General features: G+C 33.7%; 2 protein-coding genes across 5 annotated transcripts; one reads left to right on the top strand and one right to left on the bottom strand.

Annotated features, from left to right (window-relative positions):
• The first annotated feature begins 2961 nt into the window (after nt 1-2961).
• On the top strand, nt 2962-7425 carry LOC111399340 (DEAD-box ATP-dependent RNA helicase 52C-like). Its single transcript, XM_023026596.1, has 6 exons — nt 2962-3955; nt 4288-4371; nt 4922-5164; nt 5512-5679; nt 5785-5898; nt 6823-7425. The coding sequence occupies exons 1-6, from the start codon at nt 3302-3304 to the stop codon at nt 7408-7410; spliced, it is 1851 nt and encodes a 616-aa protein (XP_022882364.1). The 5' UTR covers nt 2962-3301; the 3' UTR covers nt 7411-7425.
• Nucleotides 7426-8138: 713 nt separating this feature from the next.
• On the bottom strand, nt 8139-19625 carry LOC111399338 (ABC transporter G family member 32-like). Of its 4 annotated transcripts, XM_023026593.1 has the most exons (25): nt 19155-19625; nt 16521-16641; nt 16355-16440; nt 16186-16270; nt 15902-16061; nt 15759-15835; nt 15608-15661; nt 15213-15303; nt 14819-15120; nt 14462-14743; nt 13995-14311; nt 13754-13914; nt 13553-13656; nt 12732-12891; nt 12487-12609; nt 12246-12337; nt 11829-12161; nt 11463-11753; nt 10934-11017; nt 10719-10852; nt 10395-10622; nt 10105-10276; nt 9655-9909; nt 8514-8639; nt 8139-8413 (listed from the first exon to the last, which is right to left on the bottom strand). In XM_023026593.1, the coding sequence occupies exons 1-25, from the start codon at nt 19427-19429 to the stop codon at nt 8348-8350; spliced, it is 4179 nt and encodes a 1392-aa protein (XP_022882361.1). In that variant the 5' UTR covers nt 19430-19625; the 3' UTR covers nt 8139-8347. The 4 variants fall into 4 exon arrangements, with proteins under 4 accessions (XP_022882361.1, XP_022882360.1, XP_022882362.1 ...); XM_023026592.1 differs by having other exon boundaries at nt 8255-8639; nt 19155-19624; XM_023026594.1 differs by lacking the exons at nt 16186-16270; nt 16355-16440; nt 16521-16641; nt 19155-19625 and having other exon boundaries at nt 8255-8639; nt 15759-15810; nt 15902-15920.
• Between the last annotated feature and the right edge of the window lie 7235 nt (nt 19626-26860).

The raw sequence follows: 26860 nt of genomic DNA, 5'->3' as shown, positions 1-26860 counted from the left end.
TCTTCAAATTTTTTATTATTAATCAGTATTTTTTAATAGTTTGATATAAAATTTAATTTTCTAGTAATAATTCAATATATAAAATGATGAAAAAAACATATTCACCTCGTGCATAGAGAAAAAAATTTCTGTCATACCACATAATTTTTTTTTGAGCAAAATGATGCATCAAGAAAATTGTTGCAAAAAAAGAATAAATAGTAATAAAATAATTGATTTTTTAAGAAAAAACGATGTATATGCATTTTTAAAACATACGTTTAATCTCCGTTTAACTATTTTCGATATTTATTTAGATCATCTGATATCTCTACGATATAGTTCTCAAAATGAGTTTCTAGAGAATGTAAAACATTTATCGATTCGACTATCGTACAATTGTCGATGATTTTTTAAAGTTAGCTTGTTATCGAAAATTTCGAAATAGTAATAAAATAATTGATTTTTTTAAGAAAAACGACTTATGCATATTTTTTAACACATAAGTTTAATGTCTGTTTAACTATTTTTGATATCTATTTAGATCATTCGATATATCTACGATATAGTTCTCAAAATGAGTTTCAAGATAATGTAAAACATTTATCGATTCGACTATCGTACAATCGTCGATAAATTTTTAAAGTTAGCTTGTTATCGAAAATTTCGAAATATAGTTTGGAAATGCCTATTTTGACGTCCTATAACATTTGCTATGATTGACCGTTTCGCGCACCGTTAATGACGTGCAATACTATGTCGCGAGTACTTCAAAACGATATTAAGAATGTAATATTTCGATTTCATTTGATATCCCATAATGAATCTGAAAATGAACACAAAAATATAAGTAAAAAAATAAAAATAAATAAATTCTTTCTTTTGGACTCCGTGCATGGAGTCCTTCCTTTTTTTCCCCCCCTCTGTGCATGGAGACAGTGTCTCCGTGCACGGAGAGATAATTTTTTTTTTAATTTAAAATTCTCTTTAATTCTTTTCTCCTCAAATTTTTTTACTTACAAGTAATATGTTGTAAAAAAATTTCTGTCATATTATCTTTATCTTTTATCTTTTTTTTTTTATATATAAAACTGATTTTTTTCTTATATCCCTACTATATATATCTATATCGGAGTGGAAGAGGAATAGAAATTGCACGTTGCAGTAAATTTGGAGGTAGTGTATAATAAAATAAAATATATATCAAACAAACGGCGTCGTTTTTTTGCCCCCAATTGAAAAAAAAAACAAAACAAAATAAAAATGCTACAATAAAGATAGATCAGGACACTGTTGCTTTCTACAGTGCCCTCACATTTTTCTTTTTCTATAGAAGGGATAAAAACAAAAAAGAAAAGAAATTAAAGAAATAATTGCAGTCATAGTCCCAAATTTTTTTACAAAGTGCAATCGAGTCCCAATTAAAAACAGTTATTATTATTATTATTATTATTATTTAAACTCTTTCTTCCCAATCAACCCCCTATCTAATCTCCTTCTACCACTACCACCAACAGCAGATAAGAGAGAATTACTTGCCAAAGCAATACTAAGATCTTCAATAGAGAAAAAGAAGGTCAAAGCCATGTTATTCCTAATGAGTATTAAAGAATTTGCTTCCAAAGATATTCGGCTCTTTACATCATCCACTTATACCTAAACTCATTTTAAAGTTAAGTATGCCTAGAAAAATAAAAAAAAACACATGAGTTAAAGTTGTACACTCTGAATACAAAATCTATGTCCACTAGATACCACTATTGAATTGCTATCTCTAAGAAGATTATTGAAAAGCATTGTTGGACTCGCTCCTCTTTGTTTTTTCTCGTAGTTGATTCCTCGCCCCTTGTTAGACCCACTTCTCTTTCCTTCTTTTATGTGGGCATCAAAGTTGAGGAAAGGGACCTTCGATTGCCTTTTGCGCTTAGCGTCAGAAAGAGGTGCTTCTGCAACGAAGGGGTGTGCTCTTTCTTCTTCTGAGTGAGAGGATTAGCTAGGCGCAACTCTCTCAGCTATTTATGCTGACGTCCATACTTCATACGGAGACTTACTTTAGAATCCTTTATATACGAGGAAAATATTAAAGTGCCACAATACATGTATAAATTTTCAAAGTATCTCTATAATACCCAAATTTATTTGTTGGCACCTTATTGTGAAGGTCGAATCGCATAAAGGGAAAAAGTGTACAGTAAATAAAGCATGAGCCAAAATTATTATATGGGATTCACAATTTATTTTTTTGAGCCTAAAAAAGTAGTGAACTCGGATAGTTATAAGCACAACCAAGCCCCAAATATGTGTCAAGTAACCTTTTTTATACATTGATGTAAGACAAAAAGTTTGTCCTAATTTCTAAAATTTTCTTCATTTTTAACTACACATTTTCGTAATAAATTAATTTAACATGTAAGTTTAAAATTTTTCACTATTTTTCAATTTACATTCCTCAAAAAATAAAATAAATAAATAAATACATAAAAATGATAAAGTTTAGAGAAAATTGCAGCAGTGGTTCCTAACATTTTCATTTTTTACAGACTTTATTCTGATCTTTATTTTGTGCTAGCAGAGGTTCTTAACCTTTCATAAATATGTATCTGAAATCCATCCGAACGAAAATCATCCAAAATACTGTTAGTTGACCAGAAAAATTAAGGAATCAACGTCCAATAAAATTGTACAAAAACATTGTCAAAAAAGATATCAACATCCAATAAAATTGTCGCGATAGCAAATAGTTCAAGGAATTTCCTAGTCAATTAACGGTGTTTTAGACAATTTTCATTCAGATAGACTTCAGGTGCATATTTATGAAAGATTAAGGATCTTTGCTGGCATAAAATGAAAGTTAGGATAAAGTCTATAAAAAGGAAAAAGGTTAGGGACCGCTGCTGCAATTTTTCATAAAGTTTATGCTAAAGAATTTTCTATCGAACGTGCCCATCACGCTCCTGGAAACGATGTCCGTTATTGTTGAGTCTTTTGATCTTCCATCTTCATAACGATCTTCTCCACTCCATTAAGGGAGGAATTCGTAAAGCACTTCTTTCTCTCTCTAAAATGACTTGGGAATTTGCGCCTCTCTACAAGTTAAACACTACTGCCAGTAATGGCTGCTCTTTCGGTACGAAACGATCCATGTCTCGTCTTTTATAGGGTTCTTCATCTGAACCTTCTGCACCCCTTTTAACCCCCCCTTTTCTCTCTGCATTTTTAGCTTTTTCACTGTACCATTTTGTCATTTTCTCTGTATTCAAAACCCTTTTCATCAGAAACCTCCCGTCACTCTACCTATAGCATTTAGTGCGATTTTTTCACAATGTCGCCACCGTGGTTCACTGATTCAGCAGCTGGGTTAAACCGTTCGGGTCGTCCCACACAACCCACCTACCTGCCACCTTTCCGCCGTGACGAGAACGTCACGATCAACACCTCCTTCCATGGCCATGGCCGAGGCCGTGGCGGTGGCAATGGAGGTGGTGGACATGGTCGGGGACGTCGTGGGGGCCGTTCTGGTAGATATTTCCACGATGAAAACCCCAACAACTTCCCACTTGATATCTCTCAGAAATTCAACGAGTTGAAGGTTACTCCAGAAGAAGACGACGCTTCAGAGTTGAATGCAAGTGCGTATGATGACACGCCGGTCGAAGCTTCTGGCACCGACATACCCCCGCCTGTGATGTCATTTTCTGAGATCTGTTTCGCAAGCCAGTCTCTGATTGAAAACATAAAGAGGTGCAAATACGCGAAGCCCACGCCCATACAGAGGTACGCTATTCCGGTGGCCATGGCTGGGAGGGATTTGATGGCATGCGCCCAGACTGGGTCCGGCAAAACGGCTGCGTTTTGCTTTCCCATTATCAGTGGGATTCTTATGGCTAATCAGAAGAACAATAGTTTTGGTCATCCTCGCAGCACAGCCTGTCCACTGGCTCTAATATTAGCTCCTACTAGAGAACTGTCCTGTCAGGTGATTGCTTCTTCTTTGAGTTCCTTATTATTATTATTATTATTTTTTTTGGTTTTTTTCCCAATAACCTTCTCTGTCTTCCTGTAATAAATAATGACTTTTTTTTTTTTTTATGTTTATACTTTTTTGTGGGGTTTGTATGTTTATTCTTTTCTTTATATATATCTGTGCGTTACTGTTATATTCTTCTCCCAAAATCTTTTATCTTTTCTTTTTTGGCCTTTTTTATATGTGGATATCTCTTTTTTTCAGTAGGATGCATGACTATTCACTAAAATGTTACTGATTTCAAATTTGATTTCTTTGACGGAGTTTGTGTTGTAAATCTCTAGATACATGAGGAAGCAAAGAAGTTCTCCTATCAAACTGGAGTAAAGGTTGTGGTTGCTTATGGTGGGGCACCAATTTTCCAGCAGGTTCAGGATTTCTCAGTAACTGTTTCTTGTTTGAAGAATTTTCTACATCCGAAACTTAACATTTTTATGCTGTTTTGACGTTGGCTATTAATTTATCATAACGTCCTTTGGCTGAATTCTAGTCAGTGTATTTGTTGATTGTAATGTTACAATGGTTTAAGTAGATTGTTAGATTGTAAGGTGATGAAGTTAGATAGCAGGGACGTGATGGCTTCATGGTCTTCTTGTCGAAGTAGTTGCCATGTATTAATGATTTTTATGTTTCTCGTAATGATGTTTAGTCATTCTAAGATACTATAAGTAAATTTTTTATTTATTTTTACTCTTGGTTAATCATGATCTTGGGTAGCAGCATCATGGATTGAGAACAACGACTTCTGAGTCTTTTTATGTTTCAAAAGCTTTCCACTTTTCATTCCTCATCATTTACATTTGTGTGTTATACTGATTGAGAGCAATTGATGTTTTCATTTTATGTAACTTAATCAAGCCTTTATAGGTCTGGCTCTTGTACTAATCTGTTTTCCTTTTGCTATTTTTGCTTCTATAGTTACGCAATCTGGAAAATGGCGTGCACATTTTAGTTGCTACTCCTGGACGCTTGGTGGATATGATAGAAAGAGAAAGGGTTTCCCTGAAGAATGTGAAGTATTTGGCTCTTGATGAGGCTGACAGAATGTTGGACATGGGCTTCGAGCCTCAGGTCCGGAGGATTGTTCAGCAAATGGAGATGCCTCCACCATCTGCAAGGCAAACATTGCTTTTCAGTGCAACATTCCCAACTGAAATACAAGTTTGTTTTTCAATCTCTGTCCTCTCATGTTTCTAAAATTTGGTTTCTAACACGGTTGAACTGAATATGAATATTTCATATTTTGTACTGTTATTGCATATTTCATTCATTAACAGTATGCATTTAAACAAAACGATATACTTTGATTATATCCAAAGATTTGTAGCTTCAAAATTGTTATCTGAGTATCATTATGAAAACATCTTCAAGGTTATACTGACTCTCTTGATGGGCTTGGGGATGAAGTTCTGGATAATTACTTAAAAGTTCCATGCTCATTTCAACAAACTTGGCTTTGGTTTGTCAGAAGTGCAGTCCTAATTTTTCTTGCCATTTCATTCTTGCAGAGGCTTGCATCTGATTTTCTATCAAACTACATATTTGTAGCTGCTGGGAAGGTTGGCTCAAGCACCGATCTCATTGTTCAAAGAGTTGATTTTGTTCCTGATATGGACAAAAGAGACCATTTGAAGAATCTTCTTTATGCCCAGAAGTCAAAGGGGACCAGTGGAAAGGTACACCAACTGGCAATGTAGTATTCTGCACCATATTAATGCTTTATACTTACCCTAAACTATAAATTTCTAGGTGGCTGATGTACAGAAATTATATTTTTGCAGGATGCTTTGACCCTTGTTTTTGTAGAGACGAAGAAAGGAGCTGATACGCTGGAACGCTGGTTGTGCAGAAGAGGTTTCCCTTCTACTGCCATTCACGGTGACAAAGTTCAGATGGTCCGTACTTCTTGCTCTCTTATCATGTTTCTCGATATACAAGGCATTGTAGAATGTCTTGTTGAAAGTTTTGAGTGTTGACATTTTTATTAGTTAAGCTTGCATTGAACATGTTTCATTTAGCACATACATTTTCCATGTAATTTGTATTCTGTCTTAGAGCTGTCTCTACAACTAAATAGAACGGTCTGGTTTGGAGAATATGGTTATCATGTTTTTCCAATTTTTGGCATTTGGGAGAAGTCATTGTCTAGGATCTACCGACATGATGATGACACGTTGCCAACACATTTCTGATATGCCATATAGAGTGTCCAAATTATTTTTTGGTTTTATATTGCTGGACAGATAGATGACATACCGAGATATACATTGCCGACACGCCAAGGGACACATTGTTGACATGCAATTGATAGTTACAAACAATTTACTTCAAAATGTAAGAAATAAAAAATTAAAAAACGTTGATATTACTTTAATCATCATGGTGGGGACGTCAGTTCTTTTTTGAAAAATTGCAAGTAGGGGAGTCTGGTAATTTTTTAAATATTTTGCTGGCATGTCCATATCGTATCATATCTAACACTCGTGCCCGTGTAGGTATTTCCTAGATGATTATCATATAGTTTCTACTTCTCATAGGACTAACTTCTACTTGCTAGATGGTAGATAGTGTTTTTAATACTATTCTTTTCATTTGTTTCTATATTAAACATTGTCTATAAGCAGTTTGATTTAAAAGAATTTTTGCGAATTCTTGATTCCTTGAAATGTTGAATATAAACTAGCATATTATTTAGCCTGTTGTTTGTTGACGTGCACATATGTTCCTTTAATATGAAAACGTGTATCTTGATCGATTTGCAGAAAATTCCCTGAAAATGTAGCACCTCATTTTTTTTACCTTCTTTTTAATGGATGAAGGAGAGAGAACAGGCATTGAGATCATTCAGAAGTGGACTCACTCCAATTTTGGTTGCCACAGATGTTGCTGCACGTGGATTGGATATATCCAATGTTGCTCATGTTATAAATTTTGATTTACCAAAGACCGTAGACAATTATGTTCACAGGATAGGTCGGACGGGACGTGCTGGAAAATCTGGTTTGGCCACAGCATTTTTCAGTGAGAAGAATGCACCTCTTGCAAAAGACCTTGTAGAACTGATGGAGGAAGCAAATCAAGAAATTCCAAACTGGCTTAAGGAATATGCTGAGACAACTTATATTGCTGGTAATGGAAGATCTAAACGATTTGGAGGCAGCAAATTTGCCGGTTATGATTATAGAAGTGGCGACTATGTTAATGGTGGTAATGGGGACTTCTCTAGCCACTATGCTAATAATTCGACAGCAAATCCGTATCCCTATTCTGCTCCCGACACTTCAACATTTGTTCCTCATGTCGTCCCTGCTGGTGCTGATGTTTCTGGTTTCAGCGCTGTCCCTGTTGCGGGTTCAAATAGCTCTGGATTTGATTATGGTACTGTCGTTGCAACTGGCTGGGGTTGACTGTTTTGCCCTTGTTAGTTTCATGCACTTCGTGTTGAAACTCCCAATTAAATGAGCTTCAAATGAGAAGGGTGGTTGAGAAAGAGCAAATACTGTTTTTTCTTCATGCAGATGTTATTTAACTTGTGCAGTGAATTATTATTGTATTTTTATATTTTGAATATGTATATCTCCTAGTAAATAAAGAGAAGGAATTGGATTGTCCCTTTTATTTTGATATAAGAAAATTATAAACAACCAAAATCTTGAATTTAACAAAGTTTCAGTGTGAAAATTAAGATGATTGATTTTAATAAGTTCATGACAAGAGGCGGCGCAAGTGATTTTTGGGGGCGTCAAGAGCATAATTTCAAGAACAAACAATAAAATATTAGTTCATGCATATATCATCATCAATCAAATTAAGGCTTACATTAGTGGTATTTTTTTGTCCAAAAATTATCATAAATATGACAGAATATTATTATTTGCATACCCATCTCAGTGTGAAAATTAAGATGATTGATTTTAATAAGTTCATGACAAGAGGCGGCGCAAGTGATTTTTGGGGGCGTCAAGAGCATAATTTCAAGAACAAACAATAAAATATTAGTTCATGCATATATCATCATCAATCAAATTAAGGCTTACATTAGTGGTATTTTTTTGTCCAAAAATTATCATAAATATGACAGAATATTATTATTTGCATACCCATCTCATCCATATATAAATGGAAGCAAACAACATACTAATACAAATCTTCATTAATTAACTTTTCTTGTCACCTCCTTATTACTTTTATAGTCTTTCACTCAAATCTTCAGTACAACATAATTCAAGAGACAAGAACCATCTAAATATTTTCTTCACTCTAAATGAGTCATTCTTTATTTCTACACAAATTTCAAAATTTCGGAAAATTCTTTACTATGCCCTGATCAGCGTCAGTTATCATTTACTTCTTACGCATCGAATCATCTCTTGAGGAAGTTGAAAGATTTGATTGCATAAGCAAAGATGACTGCAAATAACAAGCAAAATCCAACCACCATAATAGCCCCAATGCCAATGAAATCATGCTGAAATCCAAAAACATTCTTCAATAAAAGCTTTGTAGATACTGTATGAATTCCATCTGAGAGCTTCACAAGTTTATCACTGTCAGAATATTGGGAAGCAACAAGGCCATACAGACTCCAGGCTACTGGGTTTGCCCAATAATACCATCTCCACCATATTGGGATTCTCTGTAATTGTAGAAAAAAGGCATAGAATGTAAGGTTTTAATCGATTATGTAGGCTTCTATGTGAGTTATTGTGTATAAATTAAAAGGCTATCAAATTTGGTTAATCCCGTTTAAAGTGATCTGATAAGGTTTTGGTATTTTGGCTTTAATGTATCTAATTAACGTATGGGCTTTTATGTGTAGAGACCAAAACATTGTTCCTAATTTCATGATGGGCCAAATTAGGTTAATAGGCAGTCGGTATATAAACACGGTTATGGTCCCTGCATCACACTATTTTTCATCTTGCCTCCCAACTATGTCTAATTCAGGTACGCTTCCACTTTAGTTCATATATTCTTGGTGATCCAACATGATAGATTACACCATTATGATGGTAAGCAATTCTACATAGAATAAATTACAGTAATAATCTGCTGCATAAAATCTTTCAGCATGTCAGACCTAGTAGTTTCTTTTGAGCTTGCTTGTACATGATTATGTTATGGATTTAACCTTAAATCTCTATTTGTAGAACAATAATAATCCGAAAAGCAACCAGAATACGAGCAAATTTCACACAAATTTAGTTTGTGATAGTTCACACTCAATTTTGAACAGAAGAGAATCAACCTGTTGAAGTGCCCAGTTGGAGAAGAGTATTTCCAGCACTGACATAGAATACTGGTTTGAGCATGTAGATTGTAAGGAGAAACTATGATCACGGCATAATCTTATAATTCTAACATTCACATTATCCGAGGAAACATCAATTTTAGTTTTTATATTTCAATATATGACAGATGAAAATATATTCAAAGAAAATTAAGATTTCTAGACGATTTTAACATAAATCAGGTACTGCTGTTACTTGATACTTCATTAGGTCTTCAGAAACAAGAGATACTGTTTATGATCAAGCCTGTTAATAACTAAGAATGTGATGATTTTTTTCTTTTTGAAGAGCTTAATTATAATATTCTCTTTGTTTTCGTGATTCTTCAAGTGAAACAGGAGCAGGAGAGAATTTTGTTACCTTGTGAGGTATCATAAATCCGCTGAAAAGATTCCAAAGCATATAAAAAGGGGCAGCAATGATGGCCGCCACATTATGATTTGGCGTCACAGCAGTTGTCATCATCCCGTAAAAGGTAAAGTACAACATACTAAAGTACATAAAAAATGTGTACCAAATAAATTTAGAAGCAGTCCACTCAAAGGAGGCCATTGAGTAGAATATTGTGCAGTAAACTAGTGACTGCATGAATACGTAAGGAAACTCAATAGCGACCTGCACCGGACGAGATTGGTGTTATTGACCATGAAAATAGATTAATGGCACATTCGATAGTGAGGATTTCATAGTACTTAAGAAAATAAGCTAAATTCCTGTTTATTGGACATCCTCTCGTGTACTTTATACCAAACACGCACTAAATATAATGAACAGAGCTGTGATGATTCAAAAGGGCACCAGATACAACACCTGAGCAAATGCAAACGGTAAAGCAGAATACATTCCTGCCGCTCTTTCTCTGTATGAAACAAATCTTTCAACAGAAACAACTGGTTGAACAGAAGTGGCGTTGGTTACACCAATAAAAAGTACTGCTGCATACATGGATCCCATAGCATTAAATATATCCTGCTGTGAGTCCCTACAAAGTATAGAACCAAATAAAATTAGGCCTCATTGGTGATGGGAAAAATATTTAACGGAAAGAAAGGATTGACATATACAGCAATTATTTATTTATGGTAATGCAGTGATCAGACCTTTTTGAACCAAATTGCCAGCATATTGTTCCGAGCATTAGTGATATAATTAATGTGTAGAAGAATCGAACTGCAGTGTATTGTGGGTTTCGCCAGTAAGATAGGTTCTGCTTCCAAAGGCAAGCCACAAACTGATCAAAATATGACTGAGAATACTTCGTGGGGAAATTCAGATCTTTTGTATCGCTACTCGGTTTGCTTAGACTCTCTACCAACTCTTTATTACACCTGAAACATGAAGATCAATAAATTCTGAAAATAAGACATGCATTGAAGTGAAAAAGCTAGTTCAAGAGGCAAAATTTGTACTAAAAGAGAGCATACTCAAAAAGGTGTGATCTTCGGTAAATTTCAGCAAAATCTACACCGAGACGAGCTTCTTCAACGGATGTTGTGACCTCTAAGATCCATGTAGCAGGATTATATCCAGGTCTGATCCTTGGCACACCATCAACTCCCTACAAAATAAGAGTAAAGAATGTGAACGTTCAGTAACTGCTCAATAATTCAATCTTCCAATTGCAAATCAATTATCTGACCTCGAAATACTCAATTAGGTTGCTAGACTTGGGACCAAGAGGACCTGCATAAATGAGCTCTCCTCCCCGTTTCATAAGTAAAAGCTGCAGTATTGGATGAAATTGTCAGAGTACAGCAATAGATATGATCAGGAAGAGATACGCATAGAGAACTGAAGAATCGGGTATGTGTAATGCGATGTTATAGAATCTTGATTAAAGATGCTAAAAAGTTCATTGCCAACTTAGGCACGGAATATATTAACTGTTACGAAGTAGAAAAAGATTGATATGTATCCAATTGCTGTGACAATGATCAGCCAATAGTAAAGTTACAACTTTGTATGACAGAGAAAATAGCTGTCAATATGTATCATCAAATAGTGCTTCAAACGATTGATTCCAATGAAGCGACAAAATAATAATAATAATAATAATAATAATAATAATAATAATAATAATAATAATAATAATAATAATAATAATAATAATTTATCCTTAGCTTCTTGAAAAAAGTACGGAAAAGTTGGATTTCTAGGATAGAAGCAACCTCATCAAAGGATTCAAAGATGTCAATGCTGGGCTGATGGATTGTGCAAACAATTGTTCGTCCAGTGTTTACTATATTCCTCACAGTTCTCATCACAATGGCTGCAGATCTTGCATCCAACCCTGATGTGGGCTCATCCATAAATACTATTGAGGGATTAGCTACCAGTTCAACAGCAATGGTGAGACGTTTTCTCTGTTCTGTTGATAATCCATCAACTCCTGGCAGACCAACCAAAGCTCCTCTCAAAGGAAAAAGCTCCACAAGTTCCATTACCTCCTCAACAAATGCCTGAAATTATGATCTTTCATAAGTCACCTCGTGTCTAGAATGGAAAAAAAAAACACCAGAAGCATTTCAGGTTACCTTTTGCGTTTCCAAATCAATATCTGATGCCAAACGTAGCCAGGCAGAGAACAGAAGAGATTCAAGAACAGTCAAGCAGGGAGAATGAATATCATTTTGCTCGCAGTACCCTGATATTCGAGCAAAAGTCTCTTGCTTTTTTGGATAACCAGATATATTGATACTCCCTTCTACAATGCCTCCAGTTTTTCGGCCAGCTAATACATCCATGAGAGTGGTTTTTCCAGCACCACTTTCTCCAACCAGTGCAGTAAGCACCCCAGGTCTGAATGCTCCAGTAATATTATTTAATAATTGCAGTTTGTCCTCTAATATTCCTTTCTGCTTCAATTCCTGAAATAATGATTATAAAATGTAATTAAGGAAAAACATATTGAACACATGATGCTTGAGAAGAAATCGGAGTGCCTTACACACCAAGGGTACATCCACATGGTAATTTATATTGCTAAATGACATAGCAAGTGGTTGAAAAGGAAGCACCATGCCTTTTTGTTTAAAACTTTTTCCTGAGCAACAAAGAAAAATGGGTATTATGTTAGATAAGAAGTTCCAACCATCAAAGGAGGACCCAAGATAGAAAGACTAGATAGCACACAAAAGGCAATGCCTTCCCCTACACGTGCATGAACAAAGAGACCGACCATGTATGACTTACTTGCTAATGAGCCTGAATACTGCAAAAAGTCTTTTAGCGGCAAAACTACTGGTTGTCCTTTCAGGTTCTGGTCTTTGTCCTGAAGCTTTTCCTTTGAAACAATTGTCTGATGGTTCACCAAAGCTTCAAGAAATTGAGAATAAAACGAACCGAAAAAGATGTTAGTTTTCCTCTCCTGTAATTATTTTTATGCCTCATGGATTAAGATGGACACTGAGGAGTCAATTAAAAAGGGAAACACTTACGGTTCAGGTAGGAAAGAAAGAAGGTAAAAAGGATGTTGAATAGAATTATATATCCGACTAATGCGCCAACGCCAATCCAGTACCAATAGCTCTCTGGAAACAGACTGCGTGACTTGAGCAGTGCCGTGCCTAATGATAAATTTGAGTCGTCTCCACTTCTCTACATGGACAAACCATGTAACTGTTGCTAATCTTTTTTATGAAAATAAAATGAAATATTATTCAGAAGAGATGCCTTTTAGTCTTATGTAAAATCATTTAGTCAGTATGAAAACATGTTCTGCCTAGTCAACTACCAAGTATCGTCCTTTATAAGGTGACAAAAGTTTAAAAGAACTTTAGTTTTCACCAAGTATTTTGAAAAAAAATAATAATAATAATTAATACTATACGAAGATATATCTCTAATCATTTTCAGGGAAAAAAAAAAAAAAGAGAGAAGAAAATGAACACCTTCAGAAAACCAGCTTTACATATTGATTCTTAGTTGAATTCAGCAGAAAAAAACCATTGGAACTGCTGCACGATTTTTATTATTGATCTAATCATTTTTGTAGATGTGGTTGGAAGGAAAGTGGACAACATCTTCATGTAGATGGACCACAAAAGCCCCTTACCATCTCAATTAATTTTGTATTTGTTCTTTTCCACCAACTTCAATAACATTTTTAAGACAAAGAAGAATGATTATTCAAAAGTGAATCAATGCACATATATCTATACTCTCCTAAACCTTGTTCCTTCAGATAGTGCCACCAAATTATTAATCAAAGTTCTCACATGTAAGCACTAAGCTCAAATGCTTGATTATAAGTATGTACCTTATCCCAGGAATGACCAATAAATTCATTCACAGAAGCAGCATCTTGAGCATACATCAGCGGAGAAATCCAAAAACCCCAGATCCACCAAGCAGGGATCCGATCTATCAGAATCATAGAGGAGATAGAAGATCAATATCTGGGTTTTTAAGGGAATAAATACGATACATTGAAAAAGGCAGCCATAAACGATCGGTTTACCTCTCGAAATAATGTAACCTCCAAGAACCATCACTATCAACATGGCAAACGATCCAAAAGTATTTGCCACAATCATGTTGCGGCCCAAGGTAGCCATCAGGCGAAAAAGAGCTAAAGACATTTGATGCAGAAAGAAAAATAGGAAAAACTGTCGGAAAAATCTGCAATTCGATATATTAATGGTGGATCTTACACCGGTCAAATATTATTCTGTGTATGAAGCTTAAAAAATCAAATTCACCTTGTAATATTTGGATCGAATCCAACCACATAGTATGTAACTGCCACCCAGAAACCAGACTCGATCAGTGAAGTTGGAATACTCAAGGCCCAAGATGGTAATGTATAAATCCAACACGGGTAGAAGTGCAAGTCCCTGTGCTTGTAAAGAACCGGAAGCTTAGCAACCAACATGGAAACCTCTGTAAAGCCATTGAAAAGAATAATCACCATTGAAAAATATATTTCTCCAAGATAAAGCCCTCCATCCTCAATTGTCTCATGGTGCATTGTAGTCCGTAAAAAAACACTCATGGTAATCAGAGCAACCAAAAGGAGCTGAAAATAGAACATTAAACTTATGCGTTAGTGTAGGGATATAAATTATTTGGCCAGAATCTGAATCACATTACCCAAAAACTTTTTCAATTTTATGAGAGAATCTCTTTCTACAAATGAATTCTTTATGATATTTTATTATGATACTACCTGAATAAATTTAAAAACATAAATAAACGAATTCCTTTTCATAAGTAGCAACTGCCAGTCAAAGCTGGTTTTGAGAAGTTCCATTTTCTTGACCCCATATTTAGAAGTTGACAAGGCTGCTGGATGATTAAAGCGCTTATCAAATGGGGTATCTAGCTCCTCACGTAAATTCTTCCCGGTACTGTAGAAGCGAAAAGCTTCAACAAAATGCGATACTGGTATGTTATCGTGTGGGCAATCAGGAATGGCCCAGTATTGCTGTTGGTCTTTCTCCGATAAAACCTACAAGATAAAGACTTCGGGTAAAATCAAAATCCAATAGAGAAAATTTTACATAAAAGTTTTTCTGATGCCTACTTCTTGAAGGAAATCTGCAACATTCTTTCGCTTTGGACAATAAAATCCCATATAAGCAAAGAACTCAGGAGCAGCTCCACGGGGCCCCTGGTATACTATCTGGCCTTCAGACAAGAGAATAATATCATCAAATAACTCGTAAGTCTCGGGAGCTGGTTGAAGCAGAGAAATCACTGTTGTTCCACCCAGTGCACAGGTTGAATGCCTAAGATACTTGACGATTTGGTAAGTTGTAGAACTGTCTAGACCAGTTGAAATTTCATCCATGAGTAGCACTCTTGATGGACCTACTAATAATTCACCTGTCAAATTGCTATGCCGAGTCAGCTCACGTATATGTAATCTGTATAATCTGCTTTCAGTGATTCGAATTGTTTAATTTTAATCCACATACCTGTCGTAAGACGCTTTTTTTGCCCCCCGGAGATTCCTTTAAGCATTTCATCTCCCACCAGTGTGTCCGCACAAACGTCCAACCCTAAAATCTTTGTGAATTTTATGTTAGTACATAAAATTTGGTTTCTAATCGATGAAACTCAGTATCTAAGTTGCTTAGTTATCATTTCAAATTAATGCGTAGCAGCTGACAATAAGCGAACCATTCTTAATGTACAATTACATAAATTGAATATGCCAAACTATGAAAAGGAGTCGTGACTCATATTTGCCAGCTATAACAACATTTCATAAATGTGCAGTGGTGAGAATGTGTGTGAGCAAGCAAGGAAGACCACTGTCACTGCAGAAATGCCATATTCACCAACCACTGGTTAACATCCAGAAAAATACCTTTAAAATGTACTCCACCACAAGTCCCGTTTCCTTCCCCTCCAAAGCCATTGCCTGTAAAATGAAATTGTATTCAATTTGAAATCAACTCAAGAAATGATAAATCTTGGTAAAACAAAAAACTGCTCTACTGAGAAATATGTGTATGTACCTTCACGAATATATCAAGATCTTCATCAGGCTTAATCCCTGCAATCTTCTCTCTTCTTGCAAGTTCCAGAAGCATATCTGTTACAAGTTTTAAGGTCCGAGTCTAGGTAATTAATAATATTCACAGAGTTTAATTGAGCTTACCATATCTATACCCAACACCTTGGCAACGAGCCGAAACGTCAAGAGTTTCTCTCACAGTCATCTCTGCTACGTGCCAATCTTGTTGACTGACATAAGCAGCTGTCTTTTGGGGAACAAACTCATTCAGACCATGTCCATTATAAGTTATTTCCCCTGACATCTACAAAGAATCCAGGTTTCAGTGGAGATTTTGCAGAAAAGGATTTTAAAAGGTTTTCAGTCAGCATGCAATTGGATGACTATAACATAACCAAATTTCAGCATGATAAAAAGAGTTTTATTACCTGCAAATTGGATTTAAGACGTCCAGCAAGGGCGAGAAGCAGTGTTGTCTTTCCAGAGCTTGGAGGACCTAATAATAAAGTTAATCTACAAGATAAATTAACACACAATAAGGTACTTTAACTGATACAAACGAACTAGAACATTGTGAAAAATGCAAGGATTACATGCCTTCCTGGTCGGATTATCCCACTAATATCATCTAAAATTTTCAGCTCCCTTCGACTAGAGGATATCCTTAGCTGCCTGAACAAAGCCTTAAATTGAAAATTAAATAGAAAAGTCAGATAATAAAAACGTATCAATAGATTAAGATACACATAACCAATAAGTGTACCTCAGTCATGTTGAATATAAAATTTGGAATTGTAGGCAAAGCTCTACTACCAAGATGAACAAAAGATTCAACTGTCAAATGGTGAAATCTGACTTCAATCTTTGGAAAGTCTAAGTTAACTCTGCAATGCCACAATGTGAAATGGTTAAAACATAATCTCGAAAAGTTTTGGTCCTCCATCCTGTCTTGATGAAGCTTAAAAAACACAATAGGATGTGATGGTGCTTTATTAAAAAAATTGATGAAATGTCTTGTATTCTTGACCATGCATAAACGTGCACAGAGTTGACAATAGGAATCTTGTCTCGGGTGACAACATATTTGTTTATTAGATCATAAATAAATCTAAGAGAGCAAATTTTACATATTCAAAAATTTACTTGATTAAAAATTTCTGTTTCCTTATTAGTATAACATATATTATTTTCAAACTTAAATTATTTAATAAAATAATAAAACACTAATGTTGAGCTAAATTCAGTATCAAATATGTCGAATTAAGTTAATAGTTAAAATAATAAAAAAATAATAATAATAATTTTTTTTTTTTTAAATTTGATCTTCAATAATTGTGATGTGAACTTTTTGAAATTTAGTTACTGATTAAGGGTTTGTTCAAGCCTAATTTAAAGAATGAAGCTCAAACAATGACTAAAAGGTTTGATGATTGATCGAAAAAAAATGAGTTTTAAAAAGGAGAAATACATAAAGACAATACTTAAGTATACAAATTTTATTTGATTCACCATATTTTAATTGATGTTAAGCTCCTCACTCTTTGCTCATTATAACAATTATTTTCTTAACTCTCTCCGTTGAATAGTTATCTTCAACCTTTGTTAATTAGTACGTCTCATCCTTAATGATAATTTATATCAAAATATTTTGTTTTCATGATTTGAAATGAGAAAAAGAAATATTATTTCAAATTATTTATTTATATACTTTTGGACATAAATCTGTTATCAAATACAGAATGTGTTAGCTAATAAAAAGTTTGACGACAACAATGATATGAAAATCATTAGGGGACATAAATGCTACAATGAGCAAAAATTTAGAAAACTATAGCTTAAATTAGGATAATGTGACAAGCATTATCACATCCTAAGATAATCCCTAAAAAGACTTTCTATTTATAAAGAGCATCTCATGCAAAATAAAGAACATCTTTTCATTTAAAAAATTAATTAATTTTTTATTGCATTTCAATAGATTCTATATTTTGACTCTTTATTTTGTTTTTTTAACGAACATTTATTGATTGCTTCTCATCTCTTATTTAACGTAAATTTTTTTAATATGTTAATGATTAATCAATTCAAATGTGTTTTGAATAATTTAAATGGTAAAGTATTGAAATTTGTAATTTATTAAATACAATAATTGTTCATTAAAAGTAGAGAATGAGGTAGGCTCTCTAAATTCCGAGAGCCAAGCTTACTTTTTATTTTAGAAGGTTAAAATAGAGAGTTTTTTGGAGCTTATTTTTAAACATTGACTTTCTAAAATAGAGAGTATTTTGTGTCTAGAGTCTCGGAGATGCCAAAAAAAAAAAAAAAGAAATTTCTCTACCTCACCTAAAAATCTCTTACACTTCACACTAATTCTCTCTCTCTCACACCTCACACTCTCTCTCTAATATATATTATTCAATAATTATTTCTCTCGCCGCCCACTTTCTCTTCGTTACACCTCATACTTTCTCTTACACCTCGCAGCCTTTCCCTTTCAACAATTAGGATTTTTTCTTTTTTCAAAATTAGATAGTTACGTTTGTGACATCACACTTTGTGACCTATAATTTAATTAAAACAGCTCACATTGACAACAACACAAAATTTGTGATCACGAATTCACGATCACATGTCAATCACAAACCACACAAGGTCATGATCAACACAATTGTAGATCACAATTATAAATTTAGTCGTAAATTACACATTTTTATAAGTCAAAAATTATTTTTCAGTCACATTAAAATTAATTGGTCATAATTTATTAATCAATCACAAAGACACAAATTGTAAGTCATGATTTCAAATTTAATCACAGAATACACATATTATTTGTTAGTCAAAATTAATGATTTTATTGATCACAATTACTCAATAATTGGTTATAATCGCTCTTCATTCCATTCACTCCACCCCACCACCGTCGACACCACCAAAAAAACACTGCAGTCACTATACCACCGCCACTGCACCACATGGTGTTTTAAGACCAATTGAATGTGGAGTGTGTATGGGAGGTGATTTTATCGATGGTGAGAAGTGGTGGCGGCCAGCCTTCATGGTATTGTGGAGGTGAGTTTTGAAGAGAAAGAAACAGTTACGTGGGAATATATGACATTAATGAGGAAATGATAATTATCCTCATTTAGTTTCATTAATATAAATTTAATATTTTAACAACAGTAAAATATTCATTAACACCTGATATTTGAAAAGATAAACTTAAGATGTAATTTTCGAAAGGAATACTAAAATGTAGGGGTCTGCTTAATTTTTACTTCCTCGGGAGAAAATGGGCCGATTATGAAATAGGGCATGCCCCTAAAATAAATAAAGAAAAATAACAAATTACTTCATTCCAAATGAATCAAAAAATAAAATAAAAACAAAAAATTACCTCTCAAAACGACGTCGCAGTCGTCTGAAGAACTTCTCCCAGTCTTCTTCTGCCGAGTTAAATAACCGATCCAGTATAATTTTATGTTCCTGCAATTGTAATTTCTCCACATCAATTTCCTTGGAATCTCCCAAAATGTTCCTAAAGATTCCTCGCCGTACACGAGTGTACGTCGGCAGCCTTTCCAGCGCCGCCCACCGTAGCGCCTCCTCGTCGTCCCCTTCCTCCCTAAACGACGCCGACCGCGCCGCCAAATTCTCCACCGAATTCCACATCGACGTCCGAATTCACGATCTCCAAAAACCTAAAACATGCAAGTATGAGAAAACATGCGATTAGCTGGGGGGTTTTAGTGCGAGCATATAGCGATGAAGATGAGTAAAGAAGACTTTAGGGCTGGCATTTTTAGTTGAATTATTAATACTATGAGCATGCAGATTCAAAAGTTTGTGATATTTTCAACAAGTTCAAAGTGTTAGTTGAGCTCTGCATTAATGGCGCACTTCCTCTCTTTCTTTACGGATAGAAATTGTTGCAATTCACGTCATTTTCCGATTTTATTAAGCATTTATGACTCTGCATCTCTCTCTCTCTTCTTCCTCTGTCTCTGCGCCGTAGAACCTCTTCGGCCAAATGTACTTTCAAATTGAGTTTTTGACTGGCGTGCATTAATGGGGGAAAAGTATGAATTGGCTTAAATATTTGTGTGATTGATTGGGTTGGGGTTGTTGAAGTCTGTGAGTAAACATAAATGCTGGGAAAAGGGCGGATGGCGGGGAGATATCTTGTTGAGTCGGAGTTGAGATGAACGGTCAATTTTTGCTTTTAATTTACTGTCCATTCCATTAATTATTGCTACATTATTTTAAATTAACGTATGGTCAATTTGGTGGATTAATTGTAAAGTTAGTAAAGGTAAATTTAGGATGACATGCTAATTTAAAAATGATGTTTAGAGTTTGTTTGGGAGTGATTTTGAGAATTGATTTTTTGATCGTTAGAAAAAAAGTGGGGTCCATTTATAAGAGAAGAAGTCAAATATGATGGTTGGAATAGTGAAATAACGGTCAAAAAATTAATTTTTTAGGTGAAAAAATTACTCCTAAATAGACCCTTAAATAATTAATTGGGTGGACAGTAAATTGAAGTAACTTTCAAATAATCTATAATCTTTCTTATTTGGCCAAGCAGAGAAAGTTACTTATAGAGGAATACTTTATTTTGGATGTCTAAAAAAAGGTTACTATATTTATTAACTTCTTTTATTTTTTCAATTTTGAATGAATGTCAAGTAGGTCAATTCGGCCCATATTTTTATTCAGCCATTTTGGAGAATGCAAAAATAAATAACTACTACACTTAAAAAAAATATATATATATATCATATTTCATAACTAACAATTTTATGAAATCTATAATATATCTATAATCTACTAAATATCACATATAGGGAGAATCATTTTTTTGACGATTCTACCCCTACTTACATGCATGAATAATAATTAACATTGAAAAGGTGGTGAAGGATAAAATCATATGCATGTATAATAATAATTAACATTAAAAAGGAGGTCAATAATAAAATCAAAGTTGTTAGGTTCATGATTGCAAAAGTCGAGGAGTCCAATGACAACACACAAACATTAGTAGAAATAAAAACCTAAGTTCATGTACCCATATGGTAGTTCATGTACACACTTCTTTTTCTATATTCATTTATTCAAATTAATTAGATTTCATGTTCATGAATGAATTTGATTTTTGTCATGAGTTTTAGACGTAAATAAATTAATAGCCCAACTATTTATATTATTTTCACAAATTGGTTGTTGCTAAAATTGTGGGGGAAAAAAAATAAATGAACATTATTTTGGAGATTTATTTCATATCTCACAATAATGACTAATTTTTCTATAATATACTAAATATCACATGTAGGGAGAATCATTTTTTGAACAATTCTACCCCTACTTACATACATGAATAATAATTAACATTGAAAAGGAGGTGAATGATAAAATCATATGCATGTATAATAATAATTAACATTGAAAAGGAGGTCAATGATAAAATCAAAGTTGCTAGGTTCATGATTGCAGAAACCGAGGAGTCCTATGACAACACACAAACATTAGTAGAAATAAAAACCTAAATTCATGTACCCATATGGTAGTTCATGTACACACTTCTTTTTCTATATTCATTTATTCAAATTAATTAGATTTCATGTTCTTGAATGAATTTGATTTTTGTCATGAGTTTTAGACGTAAATAAATTAATCTCCCAACTATTTATATTATTTTCACAAATTGGCTGTTGTTAAAATTGTGGGGGAAAAAAATAAATGAACAATACTCTGGAGATTTATTTCATATCTCACAATAATGACTAATTTTGAAAGTAAATAAGCATTTTAATTAATATTCTTCTTCACCATTATTATTGCAAAAGAAACTAGAGACACATCTGTAATGTGAATAGAATGTTATTTCCAGTATTATTTTAGCTGTTTATTGATGAGCCAATATCTTGTTTGCGGGCTGTAAAATAAATTAAAATATATTTGTTTACCAGATTTCTAATATTAAATTAAATAAAGGGAAGTTTATGGTGACGACTCATATTTATTCTTCATAAAATTTTGGAGCTATTTAATTATTCTAGGAGCCACACATATAAAGTGATAAATGCATGCATGAACCGAAGCAATTAGCTGCATCACTTATTCATTTTCATAACCAAGGTACTCACACGTAAATGCATGCATGAACCAAAGACATTAACTACATCAATTATTTATTTTCATAACCAAAGTACTCACACACAAATATTAGTAGATTCACGTACATACATTTCTTCACCAGGTGGATATTTGTGACCGAAGACGACGTCTAGAGTTTACCTTGCTTTCAGGTATTTCACATCAGTTCTTCCCTGCTGCTTTCATTGGTTTCTCACTCAAGCATTTGTATGTTTATTTCATCATAATGAAATTTTGATAGCATTCAAAGCTCCACATGGCACCACTTTAGAAGTTCTAGATCCTGGTGAGGTTAGTTTTCTTTACTTTCTTCTAAAAAAGTGACCAATAACTTAGAGCCAAGTATTGCACAAGAATTTGTACTGCATATATACTTATGAATTTCCTTGATTTGTTTAGGCAATTAATTATCCACAGAGGAGATATAGAATAGTTCTCCGGAGCACTATGGGACATATAGATGTGTACCTTGTTAGGTTCTTCGGAGCACTGTGGGACCTATAGATGTGTACCTTGTCAGGTACTACTTTCCTATAGGAAAGTGCATTCATTATTACCTTCAACTTTTTATCAAGGTTTACCCTCGATCGTAAGGGAGAAAATTGATCAACTGACATCTGTTATGTTTTTTATTTGTTTCTGATTATCTGCCCACCAATGTAATTTAGTCAATTTGAAGAAAAATTTGAAATGAATGAGGCCTTCAGCATCAACATTTAATGAGAACGCTTCTGCAACACCAGCAACCTAGGGGATAAGAGTGAACAAATATGAGATTCAGAGCTTAGAAACTCAGAAACAAGTACATCGCAGGGTTTTGTGAGTGGAATCTTGAATATTGTGCTCTGAATTAAACAAAAAAATAGTGTATAAAGAGATTCTCATTGAATAAAAAGTTAGTTGTTTCAAAAGTCAAGTGTCAAAAGCAATATAATAATATATATCATATATAGATAATATACTATAAATTAGGATAAAATATAGTTCAAGATAGATCCTTAAAAACATGAAACATTCCATTTATAAAAGATATTCATCACTCTCCTCTCAAAATAAAACAATGACTTTCTCTATCTACACTCCCGATTTCCAAAATCTCATCAAAATCACTACAATTTCTTCCTACTTCAATTTCAAGCTACAATCAACGAATGAATTCATAATACGGTCGAAAAACCTCTGAAATTCATTCTTCTAGTGTAATCGCAACTCGTTGTCAAAGTAATAGGATTTTCCCAAAGTAAGTGCTGTCATTCTGAGTTCAGATTTTAAAGGTACGCATATAACGAGGTCCTCATAAGCTTGCGAAGTTACTGTAATCATATTTTCGAAATTTATGAAAGCTTCTTCTAACCATGAATAGTGAGTTGATCTTTGAAAAAAATGCGTATTTTACCTAATTTGTGACATCTATTTTTTTATTTTTGTGATCAGATGGTATGCATTTGTTATTTGTAATTTCAGATTTTGAAACATGCTGATCTAGAATTACATTCTATACATAGTTAGGCTAAGAATGATCTGTGACCATTGTTCATTGTAAATGTGATTATATGTGATCGTAGCCATGCTTCATTCACATCAACATGTGTCTGTTAGCTGTAACTGTTTGTGATTGCTGAATAGAATAGGTTGTGACCTCTGTGTTAAATATTGTGACCAGTCAGTATGTGAAAACAAAACAATCCGTGAACAATTTTATTGCACTAAACGTGACCATACATGTGTCGACTATATGAGAATTTCTATGTCCTGTTCTGATTTATGTGTGACTTCTTTCTTCAAGTTTGTGAACATTCGGTAAATTATTCTATTGTGTTTAAATGCAGAACTTTGTACTTCTTTTAAATTACTTGTGACTCATTGTAACAAGGTATCTGTATAGTATCTGAGATATGTTTCTATTACATATGAATGCTTGTGGATTGTAATGAATTGAATGTGACATGATATTTCTGTGTAATTAGGGATGGGAGTGGGCACGTTTTCCTGTTGTAGGAGGTCACACATTCCTAATCATAGTGAACGATACGTGGAAGTATGATGAATCAGCTGACCTTGTTGTGAAATAAAGCAAATTGTGAAATGTAAAAAGGATAAAATGAATTCGGTTACAATCGTAGGACATGCAGGATCATGATGCCACTTAACCAGAAAGAGGGAATCTGAAAGCAAAGAAAGATCTAAAGTAATTCAAATAGCTTAGAATAATTATTTTAATCAGGATATTCTTTGTATTTGCAAATTCTTTCATTTGATTCACGAACTAGGTATTGTTGGATGATATTAATTTATAGATTATTTCACTAAGTTTATGATATTGATATGAAATTCTTAATTCATTACGTCACTTATGAATTTATGAGTTGTGAACAGATTTATTAAATGTGACATATTGAATGGGTTATTTATGTTATATGTAACGTGACTATATATATTTAGTTTACTATTTAATGTAAGGATGTTACTACATATACATAATGAATTACAAAACATATTACATAATGTTACATGACACTCTATCATTTGCCAGTTTAAAACCAAACAATTTTTTTATCAAATATTTTCTCTCATCATTTTATGTAATCCATAATGTACATTTTGTATGTACAAATAACAAAATCTTTCATGTTATAACAGCCTTTTTGGGCTGTTATTCTATTTGATCAGGGTTGTTTAATCAGTTATTGATTGTGACTTTGTTTGTGATGATTATGAACATCTGTGACCAATTAATATCACTTAATTGTGACTATATGCTACATATTTTTGTTTGATCGTGATTGTCTATGACTTGCTATGAATAAATTTTAAATATAAGTGACCTGTTATGGATTAACTCAACCATTTTGTGACCTGTTCCTGAATTGGGAATATATGTAACGATGTCTTGCTCTTGATGGTGACTTATGTAAATATGTGAAAATTTTTAATTATTTGACAAGTTATTAGTCCTTTGTGCCCACTTATGTGATAACTCTAACAATCTGTGACCATATATGTATTAATTGTGATTGGCTGTGAACACCGACAAATCAAGTAGGTGTTTATTGTGCCTACTTTCAAACCGTGATTTGTTAAGCATTTGAAACCATTTGTGACTTGTTTTTATGTGACTGACATGTTAATACACATGCAATATAAATTTTTCCTCCATAAAAACCACTACTTCAATGATACCATACACATAAAATATTAACCAAAATCAACCACCTTTACAAACAAATCAAATTACAAATGTAAATATAACATCGTCCTACTCCATCATAAAAAACATCTTTTCTATTTTTGAACAGACATCAACTCAATTCATAATAAAAGCAATGTCGTTAACGTGAGTTCAATCATCTGACTCAGATTTGACATTGGCATTTTGGCAAGATCATTTTGTAACAAATGCATACTTAATCAAAAAACACCGTTAAGAAGACAGCCCATTATGGTTGTAATATAAGAAATGTAACTTACCTCTTCTATTGATGTGGTATACCAGTATTCCGGTCACACAATACCTAAATCAGGTCACATATTACTCGACATAGGTCACACGGTACACAAATCAAGTCACAAAATCCAGATTGAAGTTATAATCAACATACTCATACATTACAACCCTTACTGGAAAGCAAATGCACATAAATAAATAAACGAGGGACAAAGCCTTTTTCATCGATTTTCCGCCTGATGCCAACATCTTCACTCCCTTGGGTGAAGAAGATTCTTCAACAATTTTTTTTTCTTTGTACCTTTCTGTTTCTCCCTTCTCTGATCATCAATACTATGAATTAAAACCATTTTAAATACTTTATGCGAGGTGCAGTGATATTTGAGCGTAATAGTAATAGAGTTTGATGACGTGTGTATTGTAGAGAAATCACAATGTTCGTGTTTGGTAGAGAGAGAGAGAGAGAGAGAGATGTGGTGGTGATGTGCCTGACTATAGAGAGAATGAGTGGGGTAATTGTTATGGATATAATTTTAAATAGATCTCATTAGATAAACATTACACGGTTACCAAGTTAATCATATATTAATTAATTTAATAAATCTTCATATCACTTGATTCGTGAAATTAAAACTGATCCTCTTTAATTTTGAATAGTATACTTTATATGTAGGTTTTGGGTGATTTTCTCTTTTTTTTTTTTATTTGGTTGAAGAAATATGGACCCAATCATATCTCACATCATGTATATATAAACTATTATATACATGAAGTTATACCATTCAAGCCACACAATCAAGTGCTCAGCTAGGAAGTTCAAAAAGTTGACGTTAACATGCCAAAGACCAAGTTTCATGTTGGGCTCGAAAGACGACATGAAGCGGAACAACTTAGTTTAAACGATGGACGGAGGGACTAATCCTTTATACTATGCGACCACATAGAAGCAGGTAGAAAATTCAGCCAGGAGAAAAACTTCTTCTATGCGACCACATTTAAATGTACTATGCGGCTGTATAGTATATTGAATTTCCAATTTTTGTAAATCTTTTGTTTAAATTAAAACTTTTTTTGTGGGGTGGGGGAGGGGTTGTTACGTGATCAATTCCGTGGTTGTCTAGGGGATTGTTCAAGGGTATTATTCCATTTTTTTATGGTAACTTTTGTAATGGGTAATTAGTACAAAAGGCCCCTACCTTTCAACATTATTGTGCAAAACGTCCATACATTTCATTTTTTGACATTTTCATCCCTACCTTTCACCTCTTACTGCGCAAAAGGTCATTTTCATCCTTTTTTTTATAAATAAAATGACAATTTTACCATCTTATTCAAATAAAACAACCTCGCCTCACTCCCCCACCATCCTCTCACATACGAATTTGAAAGTTTGGAGCAATTATGACCCACTCAGACAGCTCTTGCTGTGCATCACGCCCGTAAAGAGTTTTGGACCATAAATTGAAATGGTTGAGGGAATAATTTATTCAATTAGATTC

This window comes from Olea europaea, chromosome 9 (genome assembly GCF_002742605.1).
Source record: "Olea europaea var. sylvestris chromosome 9, O_europaea_v1, whole genome shotgun sequence".
Taxonomy (NCBI): Eukaryota; Viridiplantae; Streptophyta; class Magnoliopsida; order Lamiales; family Oleaceae; genus Olea; species Olea europaea.
The sequence above is the reverse complement of the archived record's forward strand: the minus strand, read 5'-3'. Positions and strand labels throughout refer to the sequence as shown.